This window comes from Ambystoma mexicanum, chromosome 9 (genome assembly GCF_040938575.1).
Source record: "Ambystoma mexicanum isolate Mex_15411 chromosome 9, UKY_AmexF1_1, whole genome shotgun sequence".
Classification (NCBI taxonomy): Eukaryota; Metazoa; Chordata; class Amphibia; order Caudata; family Ambystomatidae; genus Ambystoma; species Ambystoma mexicanum.
Genome location: NC_090931.1, coordinates 954,375,034 through 954,397,105, shown reverse-complemented (window position 1 = coordinate 954,397,105; position 22,072 = coordinate 954,375,034). Strand labels below are relative to the sequence as shown.

The window sequence follows — 22,072 nt, the reverse complement described above, 5'->3', positions numbered from 1 at the left end:
GTACATATTGCCATGGATACACACTGGTTCAACGGTGGGCTGTTTAGAGTGTCCGTGAGAGTTCTCGTGCTTTCAGGACCATTGGGGTCTATGGATGTGACTGCATACGGGTCACAGCTGAGGGCGGGCTTTCGGGTTGGCGTTTTACACACTACTTCACTTTTCTCTACAGTCTGCCTCAGCAACCTTGGATCCTGCAACGCCACCATTCCCTCCTGAATTGATTCAGAGTGCAACACAGCGTTATTTAAAAAATACATGATTAAGGGCCTCATCACAAGTTAGATGGAGCCGTAAAATGTGGCAGTAAAGCTATAACCGCTGCATTTACCGCTCTGCCCAATCTCGAGTTGGGTGAAAAGTTGGTGTTTTACCTCCAGCTTTTTGCTGGAGGTAAACATGTTCACTTTCCACCCGCTTTCAATGCTATTAGCGCAGCTCTAATTGTGCTGGCGCTAATAGCGCAGAGAAACCCCAAAGCGAAATGGGGATTTACCGCTTTACCACTACTTGTGATCAGGCGCAAATTGCACCGGAAAGAGTAGCGGTAGTGCTAATTCCGTTGGGCGGTATCCCGGCACAATTGCCACCGGGATACTGCCCAACTCGTGATGAGGCCCTAAAATGCACAACCGTGATCTTTACTAGGACATGCCGGGTCTTTTATTGTACAGCAGATTTTATAAACCTATTTGGGTTTCTCTTTTAGGTCTATACATTTTAGCCTTTCCTGTTAAAATAGAGGTGTCTTTGCCCTAGGGGCCACAAGAACAAGCCAGCTTCTGGCATACGGTATGGGGATGTTCCACGATCGCAAGATCCTCGCAGGGGCTGATAGAAAGCACTAATAACTTGGTGAGAGGGCATCCTAAAAGCAGGACTGTGATCAACGAAGAGGCTTTCAATGTATGCTATGCTCTACACAGGCTGGGACCGAAGGGGGGAGGGGGTCCTAAAAGCAGGGGTCAAGTCCTAACAAAAAAAAGTGGAGGGACTCATTAACATATGCAGTCACAGGTGACGTCACCAGAAATTAGCATATCAAGGAGAAATATGCAAATATCACTCAATTGGCTTTGCAGAACCACACAAATTGCACCGGACGAATGGCATTTGACTATCAAAAAAATCAACACACAAAAAACAAGAAGAAAGTTTCTTCTAGAAGTGGTTTGAAAATGTTAAACGGTGTGCACGGTTCAAACTCCAATAATCAATAACAATGTTTCCCTGGAACATGCAGTCCCGAAATGGGACATTTTACCTTTAGTTGTTTGCTAATTTTCATCACCTTATCTGGTGCTGTGGAGAAGTGCCTGCCTTGCGGCCCTGGTGACCACCTTTCGAGTTCCTTATTTTACACATGGCCTTTAAAATGCCCAGGGGGGTGGCATCCACCTTCTGAAAAAAGTGGGTGGACTCCGTCCACCCGCGTTTACCCTCGACTTGAGCCCTGCTTATATGTTTGTAACGTTCATGTTTAACAGAAAATGTTTAATTTTTCAAGCAAAGAGGCGTCCTGTGTGTGTCTGTGATGGCAAAGCACATGCCGGGAAATGGTTGTAAGGAAGCAGGATAATATCTTCAGATGTCTGCCATCAGTGGCGACTTTGTTGGGTGTGCAATGACTTAAGATACCCCCATAATCCCTTTTAGGGACAGGAAACGGACTGAATAGTTTGACAACGTATTCCAACCTGTGACTGCCACTTGTGTATGTCTACCAGGGAACGCATGGAAAGGAAACCTTAATGAGGACTACAGTAGCCCTGACACACTATTCACCAATTAACTGTAAGGTTACTTAATTTCTGCGTCAACCAGAAACACTGCAACCATTGTTGTTCATTCTGCAATGGGTCCAATTCTTCTCGTCCGTACAGATCGAGATACTTTGTGGGGCCTGGCATATGACTGTTAGACTTATTGGCTTTGTGTAATGCTTTTTGGTAAGTATTTGAAATGTATATTTTGCTCTTCTTGCAACAAAACGTACTTTCTATTGATTTGAACACAATCTGTGCGATTTTTGACAAAATACAATCTTTTCAAAGCTGCATGTATGCTTCGACACATGCAATGTGCAAGACAGACAAGTAGGCGCTCCTCCCCAGTCTAGTGCGGCGTGTTTCGCTGCAAATACTTGACGAGGCGGACATATTTGATGGGCAGGCACTTGAACTCGTACTGAGCTGGAGATAACATCCCACTGACATACAAATTAACGTCTCGTCGTAGGTGTGTCTACTTGGAAAAAATACACTTAACTCCTATTAATTGGTTTTGGAGTGATTCACGGACAGCTCAGCCAACAAAAGCGATTTTGAAGTTGACCAACTGCCAGTATCGCGGGACCTTCCACATTTAATTAATGCTGGGCACAGCTTTGGCATTTGACGCTGGGCACAGCTTCGGCATTATGGCAACTGACCTTAGAAACTCGGGGTAGCTGTACCAACAGACAGTGGGGGCAGGCTGTTTAAGGCTGAGTGGGGAGGATCGGGCCCCCCCAGACCAGAGTGCAACCAGAGGCTGACTTACAGCACACGTGCACGCTGATTACATCAGCAATGTAAATTAATATCAATACATCATTTTCCATCCAGGATGGAGCATATCCTGAAGGCGGGCAGGGGTGGGTCCCATATCACAGTAGATTTCCCAAAATGCAGCACACACGCGGGTATCAGAAACATGTAAATTAGGCTTCTGGCGGGGCACCAGAGATATGACCGCAACAGCATTATTTCTTGCGCAGTGATTCCATGTAGCTGTTTATTATCCATTGGTAAAAGACATTTTGAATTCTTATTGGCTCTTAGTAGGAGCCAATGAAATTGGACGGATGGGCGGGCCAGAGCATTTCCACATGCGCTCTGTTGATGCACAGCACAGGTACAGCAGGTGGTGCCGGATTCACTGCGGGGCCCTCTACCATGGGGCCGAGATGGAGTGGGTCAGTCACTCCTCCTCATGATCAGAACCAAGCAGAAGCAGCTGAGCTAGAGTGGAGCTCCTCTTCAACACAAATTGCACCACGCAGAGATAGTGAGGGGCGTGAAACCACTAGGAAGTCCCAACTGGTTTCATGCCCCTCACTCCGATAGCTGTCTCCTGCTCTCAGGCCCTCTTGTTTATATCCCCTCCCTGGTTTGGTTCACAGTGGCAGGGCCGCCTGGGCATCCACTTTTATGTGCAGTGCATATGCGGATGAGAACCCGGTCTCTGCAGAGCATGAGGCTTCAAAGAGCTCTTAGCACTTGGGTACTTTCCGTACTTGGGAATCATGTTTATACATTATTTAATGGCTGCTGGGCTGCTTCCCTTGAAGTCTGCCTGAGTGCTGCTTGGCTGAATGTGTGGATCGGGCCTCGAAGAGGGTCCTGTTACATACGCCTCACGTCTAGCATGCACAGTGACGTGAGGCATACGTTTAATAAAGAGCCCGCCCTGCCGGAAGGCAGGCAGTTCCAAGCACGAGACAGAGCGTGTCGTGTCCTTTGTTGGCTCCTCAGCAGGGCCCCGGTTCAGGCCCTGATCATCTCTCCCTCTGCCGGCTGCACCGGCAGGGAGGAACACAACACTGGCGACGAGAAGAGGGAACTGAACACACACGCAGCTGTTCCTAGGCTGTAACTCAGCCCACACGCCCACGGTACAGGAAAATTGTTGGAGACATGAAAAAATATATATATATATTTTTCTCCCAAAACACTCAACCATCCACAAAGCGAACCCAGAAATTCAGTGGATTTCACTGGGGACATTTTTTTTCCTCTCTCCTCGTGCTTCATTGCCAAGCAGCACAGAGAGTGCCACTGCGCCTCCCGAAGGCATACAGAGAAGCTGGCAAATCATCAGTGCCACACCAACTGACCAGAAAACATAGGTGAGGAGGAATCCATCGCTACCCACACACATACAGGGCTGATTCCAGCACCAAGGCATCATGGCAACTGGCATTTCCACGCCAAGGCCCAGTACACCATCAAGGATCGCTTCATCACTGACGCCGCCGGCGCCGTCTCCTCGACCTTATGGAGGGGCCACTGCTGCGTTGGGGCCTTTCGACCCCTACACTGATCCATCCTCAGTGGGACCCTGCTGGATGCTATGGATCCAAAGGTTCGAGATGGCGATGGACTGCAAGGACATTACAACGCCCAGGAAGATGAGGTCACACCTTCTGCTCAATGTGGGTAACAATGTCCTACCCATTTTCAATACGCTGGTCATTGACGATGGTGCAGACATATACCAACTGGCCAAAGACACCCTTACAGCACATTTCATGCCACAGTTGAATCCGGACTACAAAACCATCAATTTCTGCAACACCGTACAGATGAAGGATGAAACACTGGACGCTTACCACACAAGGTTTAGGAAACTAGGACTCTCGTGTGAATTAGACAAAGAAAATAAGGCGGCATAGTGGCATGTCAGTAATCATGTTTCAAAGATCATGGTTCTTTGGGGGACATATGGCACCTCCTATGAAGATGTGAGAAATCAGACCTTTACTGCTGAATGTGTGGAGGACTTCAGTTCAAGCAATATCCTGCCTTCATTAAGCAATATATCTGCATCCACAGACCCCAACATACTAGTCGACACCTACAACACAACTATGTCCACAGCATAGGACTTCATCGCACCTCTTAAACTGCGCAAAAGCAAATCACAAGCACACCTAAACCCGTGGTTCACCTCACATTTAAAAGAACTTAGGCAAAAAAAGGAAACTGGAAGCCTTATGGCTACACACACCATCAGCAGAAAATAAAACGAACAGAACTAAATTTGCCGACCACTACAAAAAAGAAATAATTAACACTAAGAAAGACCTTTACAACGACAGGATTGCTAAAGCCAGCTCTAACACAAAAGAGCTCTTTACCATACTACGAGAAATGGAGGCATCGATCCCTCCAGCCAACAATATAACCAAAGACAAAGTCTGGTGCACCAACATTGAGAGTGCTTTAGCCAACAAAATTGTACTCCTCAAAAGAAAGATTGCGAATAAGAAACCCTCCCTCACCAAACACGATGCTCCCTCCCAAACTACCGACACACCAACCAATTAACCAGACCAATTTAAATTCTCCAAAGTTTCCATCCTTGAAGTAGAGAAAATCATCTCCTCCCTGAAGCCAACTAGATGCCAGGGTGACAACTGCCAAGCACAACTACTCAAAGATGCAGCGAGAGGCTTGTCACCATTCATCACCAAACTCATCAATGCATCCTTTTCAACTAACATTGTCCCAAGTAATTTGAAAGTATCCTGGGTCTTGTCCCTGCTGTAAAAACAAACCTTAGATCCAGCCATTGCAACTAACTACAGGCCCATCACAACGGTTCCCTTTCTTTTAAAGATACTTGACAGAGTAGCGTACATCCAGATACAACAAGATGTGGAAACTAATCATCTCCTCGGAACCCGCCAATCAGGTTTTAGACCGCAACATGGCACTGAAACTGCATTGATCGATTTAGAAACACAAATTGAGGCACTCACTGACAAAGCGTAAACTGCCATGCTGCTCCTCCTCGACTTGTCAGCTGCCATTGACTTGGTGGACCACGAAATCCTTTGCGAACAACTTGCCTTAGCGACTCACTTTTCTAAGTAAGCAGTAGCATGGGTTCAATCATTCCTCAACAATAGAACCATGTGTGTATTCTCCCCGATAGACTCAGCAGATCCTATCTCAATAACTTGTGGCGTTCCACAAGGATCATGTGTCTCATCCACAATGTACAATATCTTCACGAAGCCACTGTTTGACAAATTGGACAATCTGGGTGTCATCTACACCAATTGTGCAGATGACACACAGATCCTCATACCTCTTTTGGGTAATTACATCACGGACACGGCTCTGGTGAGCAAAATCTACCTCCTCATTCAGGCATGGATGGCCACGCACCGCCTCTGCCTGAATGATGACAAGACTGAACTCCTAATACTAGGTACCCCGACCAACATTAAAAAACTCAACAATGAGTATTCCTCCTTCAACATTGACGGCAATGCCATCAAGGTTGTAAAGGAAGTAAAAACACTTGGATTCTACCTCGAGTCCACCCTAACCATGAGGAAACAAGTCAACTCCCTAGCGTCCCCATCAGCATACACATGCAAACTAATCAGGGCCTGAAGACCTTAGCTATCCCCAACTAGCTGAATTATCCTCGCTAATGCCCTTGTACTTTCAAGATTGGATTATTGTAATACCCTCTACATGGGGTCTAACAAATACATCTTAAACAAAATCCAAACGCCACAAAACAATGCACTGAGAACGGCACTAAATATCCCAAACAGAGATCACATATCGGCGATCAGAAGACAAAACCATTGGCTGTCAATTAAAGACAGAATTATGTTAAAAACAACTTCCCTGACCCACAAATGCCTCAACATTGCCGCACCACAGTACCTCTCCGACCGGATAGCCAAGAAAACTACTAATCACCTGACTAGATCCTCCAATTCTTGCTACCTTAGCGTACCACGTTTCAACCGCCAAATCTGGTGGCAGAAGCTTCCCAGTCATTGAAGCCCAAACATGGAACTCACTCCCCTACTCACTCCGGGCTGATCAAACTTACCCCAGTTTCAGATGAAGCCTACAGAAATGGATTAGAACAAATGACGCTCACCCAACAACTTAGTATCAAACAACGGATCAAGCCAGCACCTGCCACCATATAAGTTGGCTCTGAAACTTCACCTCTTACTGCTTTATACTGCCTTCCTTAATGCAACTGTATATATTGGAATGTATTGTATATATCCTTAACCGCCTACCGGCAATTCTATGACTATAACTCTATGTATCATTAAGCCTAAAGCCTCCATGTACTGCTTGCGCCCAGTTACCATTGGGTTTGGTGCGCCATATAAAAAACAATAAACAATCAAACAAACAAACAATAAGTTGGAAAAAATCACACAAAAAGAACATAACTGCCAAAAAAAAGAACATAACTGCCAAAAAAGGCATCTATTTTCTAAAAAGGCCAAACAACTGGTTCAACAGGGAATTCTGGGATTGTCATAAGTGTGGGGAAAGTCTTGCGGCATGTTATTAGTTCAGCTGAATTGGAGAATGGATTTGGACAGGACACTCTTATTTGAAACTAGAAGAGGTCATGGAAGTTTGGGGATGGTCAAGAGTGGGTGTAATTTCTCCCCCTGAACAGCAGCTAGATCTATATTATTGTATTGTATTGTTTATTCATTTATATGGCGCTCCATACCTTGAGGTATCTGGGCGCAGTACAGTTTTAAAGGTTACAGCCATTATACAATGAATCAAATTTACACATTTACAACATTTACAAGTTATTTACAGCAGTGTTCATATGTACAGGGACAGATCGAGAGCTGTCATACATGAAGTCATACATAATGGTCAAGGGAGCGCAGCCATGACTTTGCATCATTCTTAAAGGTTTGAAAGGACGGTGTAGCTCTTAAGGAGTAGGCATTGCGTTCCATGGTTGGGCTGCCATGACTGGGAAACTGGTCCCTCCTGCTTTTTTGAGATTACAATTTGGGATCCTAAGGCTGTTGGTTGGGACCTTTCTGATGGGGCGTTCTGAAGTGTGTCTGGTAAATCTCTCCACTAGGTATTTAGAAGCCTTGTTGGCGAGACATTTGAAGGTCAGATTTCAGGATTTGAACTTTATTCTGTCTTTTATGGCAAGCCAGTTTGTGGATTGCCTAGCGTGGGAAATGTGGTGTGTCTTAGGGATGCTTAAGGCAGTTCTCAGGGCGTTATTTTTGAGTATTTGCAATTTACTGATGATGTGTTTGCTCGTACTCAGATAGAGAGCATTACAGTAATCCAACTTTGATAGGATGAGGGCACGTGCTATCGTAATACAGCTTGCAGTGGAAAGGAATGGTTTGCAGGCGTAAATCAGTTTGCATGTGTAACTGGTGGCAGAGGCTGTGGCGTTAACTTGCTTATTGAGGTTCAGTGTTGAGTCCAGGTAAAAGCCTAATGTTTTTACCTCCTTTGAGACTTTGATGTTTAGTCCATCAATGATGAAGGAGTTGTATTGGTAAGAAAGTGCGTTCAGTCTTTTGGTTGACCCAATGAGTAAGAGCTTGTTCTTATCATCATTGAGGCAGAGACTGTGTGTGGCCATCCAGGTTTGTATGATCAGGTAGATTTTGTTGATCAAAGCTGCATCTATGTCATAGTCTCTTTGGATAGGGATAAGAATCTGGGTGACGTCAGCATAGTTAGTATATGAGACACCCAGCATATCAAGTATATCGAAAAGAGGCTTTGTAAATATATTGTACATGGTTGGAGAGATGCAAGATCCCTGCGGCACTCCACATGTGATGGGTGCTGGGTCCGCTGCAGAGGTAGGGGGAAAAACTCTCATAGATCTGTTATCTAAGAAAGATTTGATCCAAGTGGTGGCTTCCTTCGAGACGTGGGCAGCAGATTTAAGGTGGATACACAAGACTTTATGGTCTACCAAGTCGAACTCGGCGGCTAGGTCCAAAAGGAGGAGAATGGAAGCTTGTCCTTTGTCCTTCAGTTTGTCCATTTGGTTCTTTAGGCCGATGAGGGCGGTCTCTGTCCTTTGTCTTGGTCTAAAGCCTGAATGACGGGTACCTAGTAAGTTGTTAGTCTCCAGATAAGATTGAATCTGGGGGTAAGCAGCCTTATCTACGAATTTTACGAGAAACGGTACAGTTGCTATTGGCCTATAGTGTGTAGGTATGCTAGGGTCTAGGTTTGGCTTTTTTAAAAGAGGTAGAACCCATGCGTCTTTGAGGATCGTCAGAACTGAGCAGGTTTCGAAGGACCAGTTAATTAGACTACTAATGAATGGAGCTAGGTCCCTAGCTGCTTCTTTAATTATAGATACTGGACATAAGTCACCTAAGCATCTGGAAGATTTAAGTGATGTGATAATCTTTTCCACTTCTGTTATAGAGGAAGGTTTCAATTTAAACTGATTACTCGGTTTAAATTGTTTGGTTGCGGGTTCCTGAAGTATAGTTTCTTGTGCCACTAGTACATTCTTGTGTAGCATGTTTTTTTTTGCTACGATTTTCTCTTGGAGCATAGATATTTTGTTGCAAAGGGCATTTTGGATGTTAGTGCACCAAGTTTGATTTTTGATACATGTGTCATTTGGAATGACAGGGGATTCTAGTTCTTTTAGGATAGAGAAGAGTTCCCTTGTACTGGAGCTCACTTTTTTAATTTTTTCGTTAAAGGTGTCTTATTTTGTTTGTATGATTTCCTTTTTATAACTGTCTGCAAGAGTAGCAAGGATTTTTTTTATTCTACTCAGACGGGTTGTTTTTCCATTGAGCTTCCGCATGTATTTTTTCATTACATAAGGCTTTCAGACTAGGAGTAAACCAGGAGATCAAGTGAACTTCTGCTGAGTTTGAGCGGAGCAATAGAATCGAAAGCTATGTTAATGGTACTGTTGTACAGGCCCTCAAGCGCGGTAGGGTCTGTGGGGAGGTCAGCCGCATTGGTGATAGGTTGGATGAGGGGCAGGATGTTGTTGACTGTTATGTTCTGTTTATTTCTTGTTAAGGCTGGAGGGGCCAGGGTTTTGGCTGAATTGATTTGTGGGTTCTCTTGTATGGAGAACGAGATCAGATGGTGTACATGCACAAGATTTGATCACGGTTATAGAGGTTTTACAGTTGATATCTGCAATCCAATCCAGGGTGCAGCCTTTTGTGTGCATGGGGGCATTACTTCTGAGGGAAAGGCCCGTTTCAGTGATTGTGTTCGCTAGGGTAGATGCGTTAGGATCGTTCAAGCCTAAGTTGAAGTCCCTGAGTATAATAGTTTGTGACCCAGGTTTAGTATTGGTATTAAGTAAAGCAGTTATGTCTTCTTCAAATGTCACGATAGGCCCAGTAGGCCTATAAACGAGGTGCATAGTGATAGTATGAGGCTGATAGGGGTAGTTTAACTGAAAGGAGTTCAGCAGAGAGTAGTGGCAAATGCTGATTGGCTCTCAAACCCAAGTTAGATTTAGTGATGAAGGCGATGCCCCCACCTCTGGAAGTTTCTCTATCTAACCTGAGAATGGTGTAGTTCTCAGGTCAGGGACAGCTAGTGATAGGGTGGAACCAGGTCTCCGTGACGGCTAAGAAGTCTAACTGATTGGCCATGATGATATCCGCAATGTCAATGGCATGGGCCACTAAGGATCTGGCATTGATAAGTGCTCCTTTAATTTTGTGGGGTTTCTAATCTAGATTCTTGTCTGGGCCGTTGAGGTGGAGGAATGGAACGCTGGACTCAGCAGTGGGTCTAAGTTTAGTATTCCTTTTGCGCAGCTTGAGGGGAGTCTGATTGTAACATGTGTTGGCGGTGGATGATGAGAATTTGGTACGGCTAGAGCCTAATCTGAGATTTCTCGGGCTAGTAGTGCAAGGTTGGTTGGGTTTAGGCATACTTCCAATCTCTGAATCCATTGGGCTGGTGTCATTGAGTCAGGTAGCGATTTGGTTGTGTCTGTGACCGAAGGTGCTCGATCCTGTATAGGAAAGAGAGGTGGCAGGAAGTACGTAGGACTAATTTGGTTGGAATGAGGTAGAGGTCTTCTAATCAAAGAAGGCATGAGGTTCATGTTTGTAACAGTTCTGATTCCACCCTGAAAAGGGGAGGGTATGGCCATGTAGTCCACCATTGTTCCGATGAGGCAGAGTAATTATAAAGCAGAGTAGCAATAGTTTGGCGACAGCCTTTGAAGGAGCATGTAGCATGATTAGGGGTCAGGCGAGTAGTACAAGCTTAGTTGGATCCAGTGGTAGATCCTGGGTATGCCGTGCTAGCATATGATAGGTTGGCAGCCTGATCCTATTGTTTACAGTGGGCACTCTAGATGGCAAGGCTAGAGCCGTGCCTAGATACAACATAGACACCGTTAACATTGTAAGGCTAGATGCAGCATGAAAACATTCTACAGTGCAAGGCTAGATGCAACATAAAACCGTCTACGGTACAAGGTTAGGTGCAACATGAAATCTCTTTGCAGTGCAAGGCTCGGTGCAGCATAGAATCAATTCTCAATGAAAGGATAGATACAACATAAAAACTGTTTACAGTGCGAGGCTAGATGCAATGTAGAGACCTTTTACAGTGCAAGGCTGGGTGCCATATACGATAAATTCTCAATGCAAGGCTAGGTGCAACATGACAATTGTTTACAGTGCAGAGCTAGACAAGAGATCACTTTACAATACATGCTAGGCATAAAGTCAGTTGGGAGTACGGGCAAGGTTCCACCTGAGATCCGTTTACACGGACTGGCTAAGTGTGGCTTGTAGACAGTTTGTAATACGAGGCACAAGTGTAGATGTAGCACTCATTGCGGAGTGCTGTGTGGGGCAGGTGCTAGGTTAGCAAGACACTTTGGTAGAGGAAAGAGTGGCGCCAGGTCAGAATGCAGCGGTGAGCTGAAAGTCTCACAAAGTAAATTTACATTGTCAGTTGAGGCGGCAGGCTTATGAAACCAGGAGAGCAAGACTTGGGCGGGCTGGTACGTCGCCCGACGCTCTACTAGGTATGCTGGTTGCTCGGACCGTGGAGTTTGCAGTTGAGGCGCGGAATAGTAGGGGGTAACCTAATAGGCTACACAAAGTGGGAACAGCACCAGTGGCTATGTGTATGCTTAAGGGTGCAAAGGCTGCACGCTTACCTCAGAGATGTAGGTGTGGTGCACGTAGCCACCCTGACTCACACCGGCGCAAACAGGGATAAACGGGGCCTTGCATGCAGGCCTTGGGTGAGGAGCCGGCTACTCCTGCCGGCTTCGTGATTGGGCAGCTTTGAACAGCTGCTGCCCGATCAAGATTCAGGTTGGGACGCGAAGAAGGGTTAACACTCCAGTGTTAACATGGCGGGCATTTTGAAGAGGGGCTCTGTGCTCCTGCACCAACGTTAGAGCACACAGTGCAGGAGTGTAGAAGCGTATGCACTACTGCATATATTGTAGTTATGCAGCATTTTGGACATAGCTCTCACGAGTGAAATAGGTAATAAAAATCAGGATGTTACTGCAACGCTGACGCCAAAAGGTGTAGGTGCAACGTCCTATGTGGTGTACTGGGGTGCTCATCCCTCTCACATATCCGGTTTAACATATACAGACACACAGGGTCACAAGTAATTAATCATCATCAGATGTACGCTGATGAAACGGTCACATTCACACCTGGAAAAATAATTGGGGTCCAGGCTAACATCACAATGTGGCTGATAGTAATTCTTTTAGGATAAAAGTGACATGCACCTTTCTGAAATAGTCCAAAAACAGAAATCATGGCGCTGGGTGAAGCAGATGCCAAGGAAATATTATTCAGCAGACGCATACACCTGGGAACGGTCAAAAACAGAAAACATAGGTTCTGACTAATATTCTTGCTTCTAACCCCCAAATGAACAAAGCGGCCCGTATCATCAACTCCCCATCATCTATAGGTTCCTACTATTCTCACACTAGACATCAGATGAAACTTACAGGGTCCCTGGTTTTGGTGGTCCTGCATTATTGAAGCATAATCAACATCGGCATCCCCAAAATCCTACAGATAGTTTAGCAGTGCAAAATCAAATTGCCAGGATGAGCCTTCATCTGACAACATGGGATGAGACAAAATCCACATGAAAAGTCCTCCAATAACTCTCAAGGAATGAAAAATGTTCTCTGCGCCAATGCCACAGGCCTACTGGAGCAAGTGCTCTGGTTGCCCACGGACACATTTCCTACACTAAATGCCAATTGAAGAAACTTTGATTTTCTGGTGCTCAGAGGATCGCCCTCAGTCATGTATAAAGCTTAAAGTGGAAAAATCCCAGGGGCACATCCCTTTGACTACGTGACCCCTGGAATGCAGAACTCCCTGTGCCTTCAGACCGGTCTGCATCATCAGTCCAATCCACTACCTTATAAGAATGAACATTGGCATCCCTGCTTCTGAACCCACTCCCAGAAGATTGGCAAGTGCTGGATTAACCCATGATCACATCCAACCGGAATATATGAGTCTGTTTAACCAATTTTATCAACGGAAAGCAGTACGTTTATGCATAATCTAGAGTCCGGAACTGGCCGCAATGAGCCCCGTCAGTGTTACACTAACTATCCAAAATAAACAAATACATCTTTCAACAAATATGAGAAGTCGACAGAAAAAATCCTATGTTATTTAGGGAATTGTTTAGCTTAGTTGATGACCATTAAGAGGCACATCAAAAATGTTAATATTGAGGAAACCGCTAAAATACCAAACAGAGATGGTTGGGGAAGTTTTATATCCCTAAACAATTCCGTAAGTCTAGATAGAGCGAAGGCGTAGCATTGTTTTATGCAAGATTGCAATTGGAAGGAAAACATGGATAAATTGCATGCCAGGATAAGCCAGTTAAACGCCTCTTCTTAGTGTATTTCCAGAGGAAGATGGTCTCCAACAGCGTCACTTGAAGACAAGATGATTATACAACAGGGAGGTCGTCCCACCTTCAGAATAAACATAGGAAGACTGCCCATATGTTATGCGTGCACGATAACCACCCAGTCTACTTTAGTGATATAATGTAAGTCTTTTCACAGGCAGATGAATAAGGGCTGTGACCAAAGACCTGCTGGTCTTAATTTAGAGAAAACTGGGCAAATAGCCGCAATAATCATGAGAAGGCTACATTATAAGGAAACAGCTTCTAGATCTTCTAAACAGTTGGCAGTCATTGCTTAATTTTGTCAACCATGCATGTGTTTCGTTAACTTCCCAGTACGTAAAAGCTTGTCTGAGTGTGTTCGGCTATTCTCACTTCATCATTGTTGGCATGTATATTGGCAAAATGTATTATGATATAAAATAGGTGGGAACAAGTAAAGTAAACCTGTGTAACTCTTCACGAGGCCTCTGTAAACTAGACAAGCAGTACAGCTCCTTCACCGTTGATAACATCCCCATTGCTGTCTCCCACACCATTAAGACCTTGGGTGTGTACCTGTAACCTAACCTGACTATGAATAGGCAGGTAAATGCCATAGCATCTTCCTCTGCGTATCATTCCAAACTGCTCAATGCAGCTAGACCTTTCTTATCCCAACAGAACTGCCTCACCAGTGCTCGGGCAATAATTGGGTCAAGGCTGGACTACTGTAACGCCCTCTTTGTAGGGACATCATGTAAGAATCTTGCCAAACTCCAACTAGCACAAAACAAACGCTCTGCGTGCAGCTACAGGCATCTCACAAAGAGACCACATCTCTGAGGTCAGGAGGCAGGTCCATTGGCTTCCTGTTAAGGAAAGGATTGCCTTCAAAACACTCGCCTTGACACGCAAGTGTGTCCATGACCTGGCACCTCCCTACCTATCACATAGGATATCTAAACCTATTCCCTCTAAGCCCACCAGAGCGGCATACTCCAATAGGATCACAGTACCCTTAACCCACAAAGTCCATGCGGGCGGTACCAGCTTCCCAACTATGGCCATCACTTTCTGGAGCGCGCTCCCATCCCACATCAGGGCGATTGACTCTCATGCAGCCTTCCGGAAAGCCATCAAAACCAGGCTCTTTGATTGACAACTGCACATGTACCTATTCTATGTATCACTGTCAGTGTACCTATATACCTGTATGTACCGCTATATATGTAACCAAACTACCTGTACCAAGTTACCTTTGCTGAGCTGCATTCCTGTAACCCTGAATTAAGCCTAAACTCCGATTATAGCGCCTTGATGCCTGTGGGCTGTAGTGCGCTCTACAAATAAATTAATTAAACATTGTAATGAATGTTTTGAGAATTAATCTGCATTTATAAAGGGTCTATTTCATCGTCATTGCACATTTTGATTATCAAACAAAACAAGAATGCATATCCAAATATTGCACTACCACGGAAATCAAATTCATTCTGTGTAAAGGTTTGTGGGCTCTGACTGGTTGCAATACATAGTAGGGTTACAGGACTCTAGGACGGCTTCAGGGTAGACCACCTTATCACCCGGATTTCGAAATGTTTTCAAAACTCTAACCCACAAAACAAAGTCCAGCCCGCTGTGGATTCTCTAATGTTACAACGTCAAAGAAATGCATCGATACTGAATTGAGAGGCTAACAATGAAAGACGTTTGCAGCAATGCGTTAGAGCGCAGCGCACTAAATACACGTGCAAGCCCACGATTGTAGCGAGCACGATAAGAGAGGAAAGACCAAGAAGAGATATCGCGACATTTGAAATACATTTCACTGAATGTTGGTGAAGGTACTCACATTTACGTGGGCCATTGGAAGAGTTACTGTCAAACACAGACCGATGCGAGCTGCCGACCGCACGTATCGTAAACTGAAGCGAAGAGCGGGATTACCCTCCCGGCATCCATTGCGCGGGGCTTTCCAGCAGGCCTCAGGTGAACCCCCCCCCCGATTCCTGGTGCTGTCCCGTAACAGGAGTGCCCACTTTTAGAAACAGGCTGTCATTTCTGCTCTGGCCCTGGGCTCTCTTCTGTCCTAATCCGTGCCTGATGCTGTCGGTAGCCTGCTCCTTGCGGCACGTATCCTTCCGCTGCTAATTATTTAATCCCAGAGGCTGGACAGGTCAACCGCATTAGGGAAATTGTCTTCACTAGATTAGAGTGCACTTTTACACAAAGAATCAGCAGGCGTGGGCAGACTACACACATTTTACATATGTAACCACTAACCAGCATCTTTTGGCGGTCATTTACACGTTACATTATTTAGAAATGTGCTGCTTTAATGGGTGTTCCAGTTAATGTATCTTTGAACCTGCTTTGCCAATATTTTCTCCCTCTGCTAGTATTTAGTCTGCATATGGTGCGCGTATTCACTGATTATTTCTCCATAATCAACTCCATCTTTCACGGAGCCAGTGTCAACTCCTCAATCTTTGCACAAGTCTCTGCTCCCAGCAGACAGTCATCTCTATGAAACGCAGGGGTATGTGGCAAGTGTACAACGACACACAGACACATGCTATACATATGTTCAGAAGGCCTACCCAAGCCGGGGGGCTCAAGGAAAGAATGAGCCTATGTACAGTATTATCAATTTAATACAAGTGAGACAAACTTGTGTGGGTGTATATTTATATCCCAATAATTCTTCTAGCCAACCTGAGAAGGAAGAGTGACCAGAAACTTAAAAATCTGCCAAGCCAAATCTTCCACAACAACCTTGTCGGGAAGGCAACCCAGAAGAACACCAGGAACACTTTGAAACTGTCCTTGGCTCGCATTCTGGTAGCGCGGGCTGAGCTGCAGGCATACTGTAGGGGAGATACAAGCATATGCAAGAAATTGCTGATCACTCAAATAGTTGTAAAGGTAAAATAATTAAGAATGCAAATCAACTGATTACCACAGAAAATATGATATTGCTACAGAAACAGTGAGGAAAAGAGTCAACCGTGTTTGGAACAATTGACTTTTAAAAGTTTTCATTACGGTCATTCACTTGTGTTGGACCCGTTTTTTTATAGGTATAGGTCTATGTTCAGTATTGGGGGGGTTGATTGGGGGATACAGGGCAGAGAGGTGAGAGCATGGGGTAAGGAGGCTCGGCCCCCACCCATAATAAAAATAAATGGTCGAATTCTGGTTGAACAGAGTGCACGACCAAAAGGAAACATTTTGAAAGTAAGTCGTTCGAGACAATTAGAAAGGTCGAAAACAGATTGACCATTTTAATAAAAGTCGATGGGCATTACAGTTAATATGGGTGTGTATGCAGGTCAATGAAACGCTGAAGGAAAAAGAAAAACGTACCAACCCGCTGCTTTGAGCAGGACCTACGGTCAGGTAAGCATGAACCGTGACTGAATGAAGGCAGCCTAAGCAAAAAGTTTATGTTGGATGAGAATTTCACCTTCAGAATTAGTTTCCTCAAACAGCAAAACATTCAGCTCATCCTTTTGAGCCTTACAGCAGTGGGCAAACAGGCTTCACGCACCAAACACCCCCCCCCGAGCGAGCCCAGGGTACAGCTAAAGATGTTCTGATGAAGACTTCATGCAGGAGAAGGTGTACTCTGGAGTTCGATTCAAAGACCCGGGATTGGGGCCTTCTCACAATCACAGTTCTTTTGCTGGTTGTCCAGAGGAAAGCAGTGCCACGGGCACCCTGATGGAATGGAGCAAACATGGTTTGGATCATAAAGTCTTTCTCTGAGCAGAACAACACATTTCTTCGGCCTGTGGAAATAGCATCTTTTACAAGACTGGTGCTGGACGTTCGCCCTGATCAGTATTTAGGAAGAAGTAGCAATGCTACTCAAACGCCCACATGAAGTTGAGCTCTCTTCAGCATTGAACTCCACTAAGGAAGAGCTTTCGGGTCGCGACCAGTGGCTACGCAAGCAGGGCCAAAGGTCCTCCAGACCCCCTCTAGGCATAGAGAGGAAATGCAGGCTTCTGCCTTCTCTCATCTGCTGGACTACGTAGCTAGCAGGCTTGGGAAATGTTCCCAAGGCACTTAGGCCTCCAATCAGATAGTGAACCACACTCAGAGGCGCAACTAGACCGCAGAGCCAGTCAGGAAGCTGGCTGGTTGAGCTTTGGCATATCTTAGGAGGTAACAGGTCTTCTAGTCTTTTTAGCCAGCAAATCTATAATTCTATTTATCCACCTCTTCAATGCTTAGTATTGCACAGGAGAAAGCTCCAGTGCGATTGGAGAACACTGCAAATCTAACATGCACAAAGCGCATGATTTCCATAAACTTGCCTGCCCTCTTACTGCAAACTGTCTTACATAACAAAGAAGTAGCGTGAGGGGAGATAAAAATCCGACTTGCTACCCCCCAACCCAGTTCCAAGAAGGATGGGGACATCTCACAAGAACTTAGTTGTCCACCCCACTCCCTTAAGGCTAACACATTGGCCTGATCCCCAGAAGGGTAAAAGTCGCACCACTGTCTAAAAAAAGAGGTAGCCGGCCTTCCTGGGCAAGTGCTAGGGTGGTATTATAGAAACATTTCGAAGTGCAATTAGCACTGGTCAAAATTTGCCCTAGTGCAGGAACATTTTTTTAAATGCATCTTTGCACGGAAACACGACTAGTGGAAACACTGCCTTGGTGCAAAAACACATTTAAAGAATGGGTGTTTGCCCTGGTTTCTGTAATGCCGCCCCTGGAGTGACATTCCAAACTGGATGTGAATTTAGTAATGTTTCCTTTGTGTTAATTTCCCAGATAAGGTGGTATTTTCCTGAACTAATGGTAACATCTGTAAAGTTACAATTAAGAAACAAGATCTCACCAACCAAACGTACATACATACAATCACCAACATACACCTTACAATTGTAATAGACAAAGGGTCAGCACCGTGGAGAGTTTAGATAAACATTTAATTTTTAATTACCGATTCATCCCACTTCATGTAAGGAAAGAAACCGCTCCCCCGAGTGTGCTTATAAACATTGCACAGGGCTGTGCAGGTGTTCGCTCCACCAGGCATAGCTATGTTCGAGTGTATATCTTTGTGACTTTGCCATGTAAAGCCTGACAGGCTAAAACAAAGAGGTGATGGCTGGAAGGTTTAGAATGAATCTTAACCTCTGACATTGCTCTGGGTATCCCTCCAGACCATCGTTCTTTGCCTGCCAAGCCATTACCAAAGGGGAAAGACCATAGGCAAATCAGGCTTGGTCCCACCCCAAAAGGGGCGGTCCAGCCCGAACTGCTAGGTCACACCCCTTCTGCACGAGACCACAAGCATTCCCAAACATGTTTCGGCCTTGTTGGGCCTCATCAGTGAGGAGTAGCTTGGGTCTCTAGGACCAGCAGGCACGGGGCCATGTCAGAGCATACCCATCCCAGGCTGCCATGCTGCTGGACCTCAATGATGTTTCCAATGGAGCGGCACTGGGAAAATGGCCTTCTACTTTTCATAGAAAGATTATGGGCCTGAAGCAAAAATATAGACCTCCGCCTACAGTGGGGGTAAAAATGCAGTGCAGAAAGTAGCACAAGGTTTTAGGGTTTGTACAAAGACAGAGGGGCTCCTTTCATATATAATGATATTTTAGGGAGTCGGTATGCACCAGGTTTCTAAAATAATGTGTTTCAGCCCCAAATATTATTGTTGGGAAGTTTGGAGCAGATTGATGAAGTGGGTGGAGGAGTGCAGAAGTAAAGAGGAGCGAGGTGAAAAGCGCAGTTTCCCCATAACATCACTTTGGGGCGAAATTCTGCCCATGCAGGCAAAGCGACAGACTTCAGGTTCATGATGCTATTGGACCCACCCATTCAGTGCCTTTTTCAGTTTAAGTGATTTTTACGGTAGTATTTCTTTTTATTCCCCAAATGTTGCTATATAGTGTGCACATCAGAGTTAAAGCTTGCGGTGGTCATGAATATAGGACAAAGGTCCGAAATAATTAAAGGGATGGTCTAGTAACATTTTTTATTTAAAAAATAGATAGGCCACATAAAAAAAATACTAGCATCCTCCGTTTTAAAACTTCCTATGTAAAATTTTGAGCTATTCAAGCTCAAAATTCGAAAAAGCAAGCACAGGGGCGCAGCCATTTTGTGAAATGGAGGCCCTCCTATGCTGGCTTTTGCGGCACTAATGAAGGAAAAGCCAGCCAGCTGTAGTAAACAAAGTCTACCGCTGGGTGGCTTTCCCTTCATTAGTGCCGGGACTCGGAGGACGCGGACCGGAGACAAGAGCAGGAAAGCTGCAGCTGAATCTCGGTAAGTGCTATTTATTTTTTTTTACAAAAAATAAGCACTAGCTGCGGTTTTATTTCTAAGTTTTCCGGGCTGGAGGAGCCCGGAAAACTTAGAAATAAAACCACAGCTTTAAAAACGTTGTATTTCTGTTTGCGGTTGCTTTTGAAGCGACCGCAAACATAAATACATAAATTTGGGTCTCCGGTGCTCCCCTGGGAGCACCGGAGACCCAAAGTGATAGCCACAGCAGGTAGAAACACACGCGGTTGTGTTGGAAAATGCTGCGGTTTTTCTTTCCAAGTTTCTCAGGCTCCTCCGAGCCGGAGGAGCCTGAGAAACTTGGAAAAAAAACTGCAGCGTTTTCCGACACAATAACGTTGTATTTATGTTTGCGGTCACTTCAAAAGCGACCGCAAACATAAATACAACGTTTTTAAAGCTGCGGTTTTATTTCTAAGTTTTCCGGGCTCCTCCAGCCCAGAAAACTTAGAAAAAAAACCGCAGCTAGTGCTTATTTTTTGTAAAAAAAATAAATAGCACTTACCGAGATTCAGCTGCAGCTTTCCTGCTCTGGTCTCCGGTCCGCGTTCTCCGAGTCCCGGCACTAATGAAGGGAAAGCCACCCAGCGGTAGACTTTGCTCCCCTGTGCTTGCTTTTTCGAATTTTGAGCTTGAATAGCTCAAAATTTTACATAGGAAGTTTTAAAACGGAGGATGCTAGTATTTCTTTTTTTATGTGGCCTATCTATTTTTTAAATAAACATTTTTACTAGACCATCCTTTTAATTCAGTATAATGTGCTTTAGGAAAACCTTGTCTGCATAAAATCAGAATAGATTAAATCAATACAATAGGATATGACATCAGTTATCCTCCTCCACTTACATGCATCCGATAAGAACATATTGAGCAATCCAAAACAAATGAATCACCAAATTGTAACAATTTGGTTGTGACCATAACTGCCCTAATGAAATCGTTTACAAAATCAAATAATATTTGCATGTGGATATAGTGCAAATAAGTGCAATTAGTATGCTTGGTGATTTACACGAATCCATTTGTTTTACAAAACCAACATGCTCTGTCCACTCTAGGGCTTCCTCCCGGCCGCTCAAATGTCAAGGTTAACTCTTAGCTTCTTAAGGTTCTGTCTCACACTATTGGAAGGCGATAACTTGACATAGATTTGACATATCTGGACAACTGAGCAGACCTTTATATACGCCCCATCACTATTTATTTGTTTCAAACTATCACTATTATTATTCTGATCCAGTGAAGCATGGTTATGTTTAACATAGGTCTTCACCAATTGAGATCCCTAGTCTTCTCCTAAATGGCGTGGCCGCTTCCTAACCAAAAGTGACATTTATGGAAAAAGCTATTGAGGTCGTCAGCCTCTTTGCTTTGATTACTTCTCAAAGTCCGGCCATCAGTTAATAGCTTGATGCAGCAAGGACGTGGCCATAAAATTGACGATCCATGCATTTTGCATGGAACACAGAGAAACTGCACCTACATTAGCCCAACTATATTCAATGAATGTGCTAGAGGGGAGACCCAGCAACCCTTTCCATGTATATCCCTCCAATCGGTTCATCCATTTCATGATACCAGTGGCCCACACTAAAGCATCAAAGAACACTATGGCACCCATTTTAGACTTGTAAGCCTTAACATAGGGTAAGAGGCTATAGCCCCCACAACATGTATCACAGCTCCAGAGGGCAGTGATCAATTGGGGCCGTTTGTTGATAACATCCACCTGTTGAATAAAGCCTGTTGTTAATTTTAATCCAAGGCATTTTATATTACGAAGCAACTCTATGGGATGGACAATAATAGGATTCCTGACATATCTCCCTTTTTGAAAGCACATGCTTTGCATTTAAGATAATTTATTTCTAGCTTGGGTGGTTGTGAGAATTGATAGGCATGGGTGATTGCTTGCCTGAGGCCTATAAGATTTACATCAAGACATGTGATGATATCCAAACATTCCCTAACCTAACAGAGAGGTCCCTACCTAGCAAACTAAAACTAAAGAAAAATTATCTAGTGTCCAAAATACCTCTGGCCCTCACACTAATGTACACAATCTAATTATACAAGGAAAATATGACTGACTTTTGGTTCAACAAAACGGTTTTGTAATACAAACTCAAATGTTCTTGTTAGTATTCCTTGGGATCAGGGTTGTGTTCCCTTCCCCTGGATCAATTTAGGAATACTCAACATATAGTTCTGGTTCAACAAAGTTCTGTTCAAAGAATTAGAAACGTCTTTTTCAACCACAAAGTCTTTCTTAGAGAAACCACACATGTTCTTCTCACCACA

At 44.5% G+C, this 22,072-nt stretch overlaps 1 protein-coding gene across 1 annotated transcript in view; it reads right to left on the bottom strand.

Annotated features, from left to right (window-relative positions):
* The window catches only part of LOC138488826 (retinol dehydrogenase 7-like), a 184,941-nt gene extending 169,368 nt beyond the window's left edge, over nucleotides 1–15,573 (bottom strand). The window contains exon 1 of the mRNA XM_069616156.1: nucleotides 15,307–15,573. Within this exon, the coding sequence (XP_069472257.1) occupies nucleotides 15,307–15,321 (15 nt within the window). The 5' untranslated portion in view covers nucleotides 15,322–15,573. The remainder of the gene's footprint in view (nucleotides 1–15,306) is intronic.
* Between the last annotated feature and the right edge of the window lie 6,499 nt (nucleotides 15,574–22,072).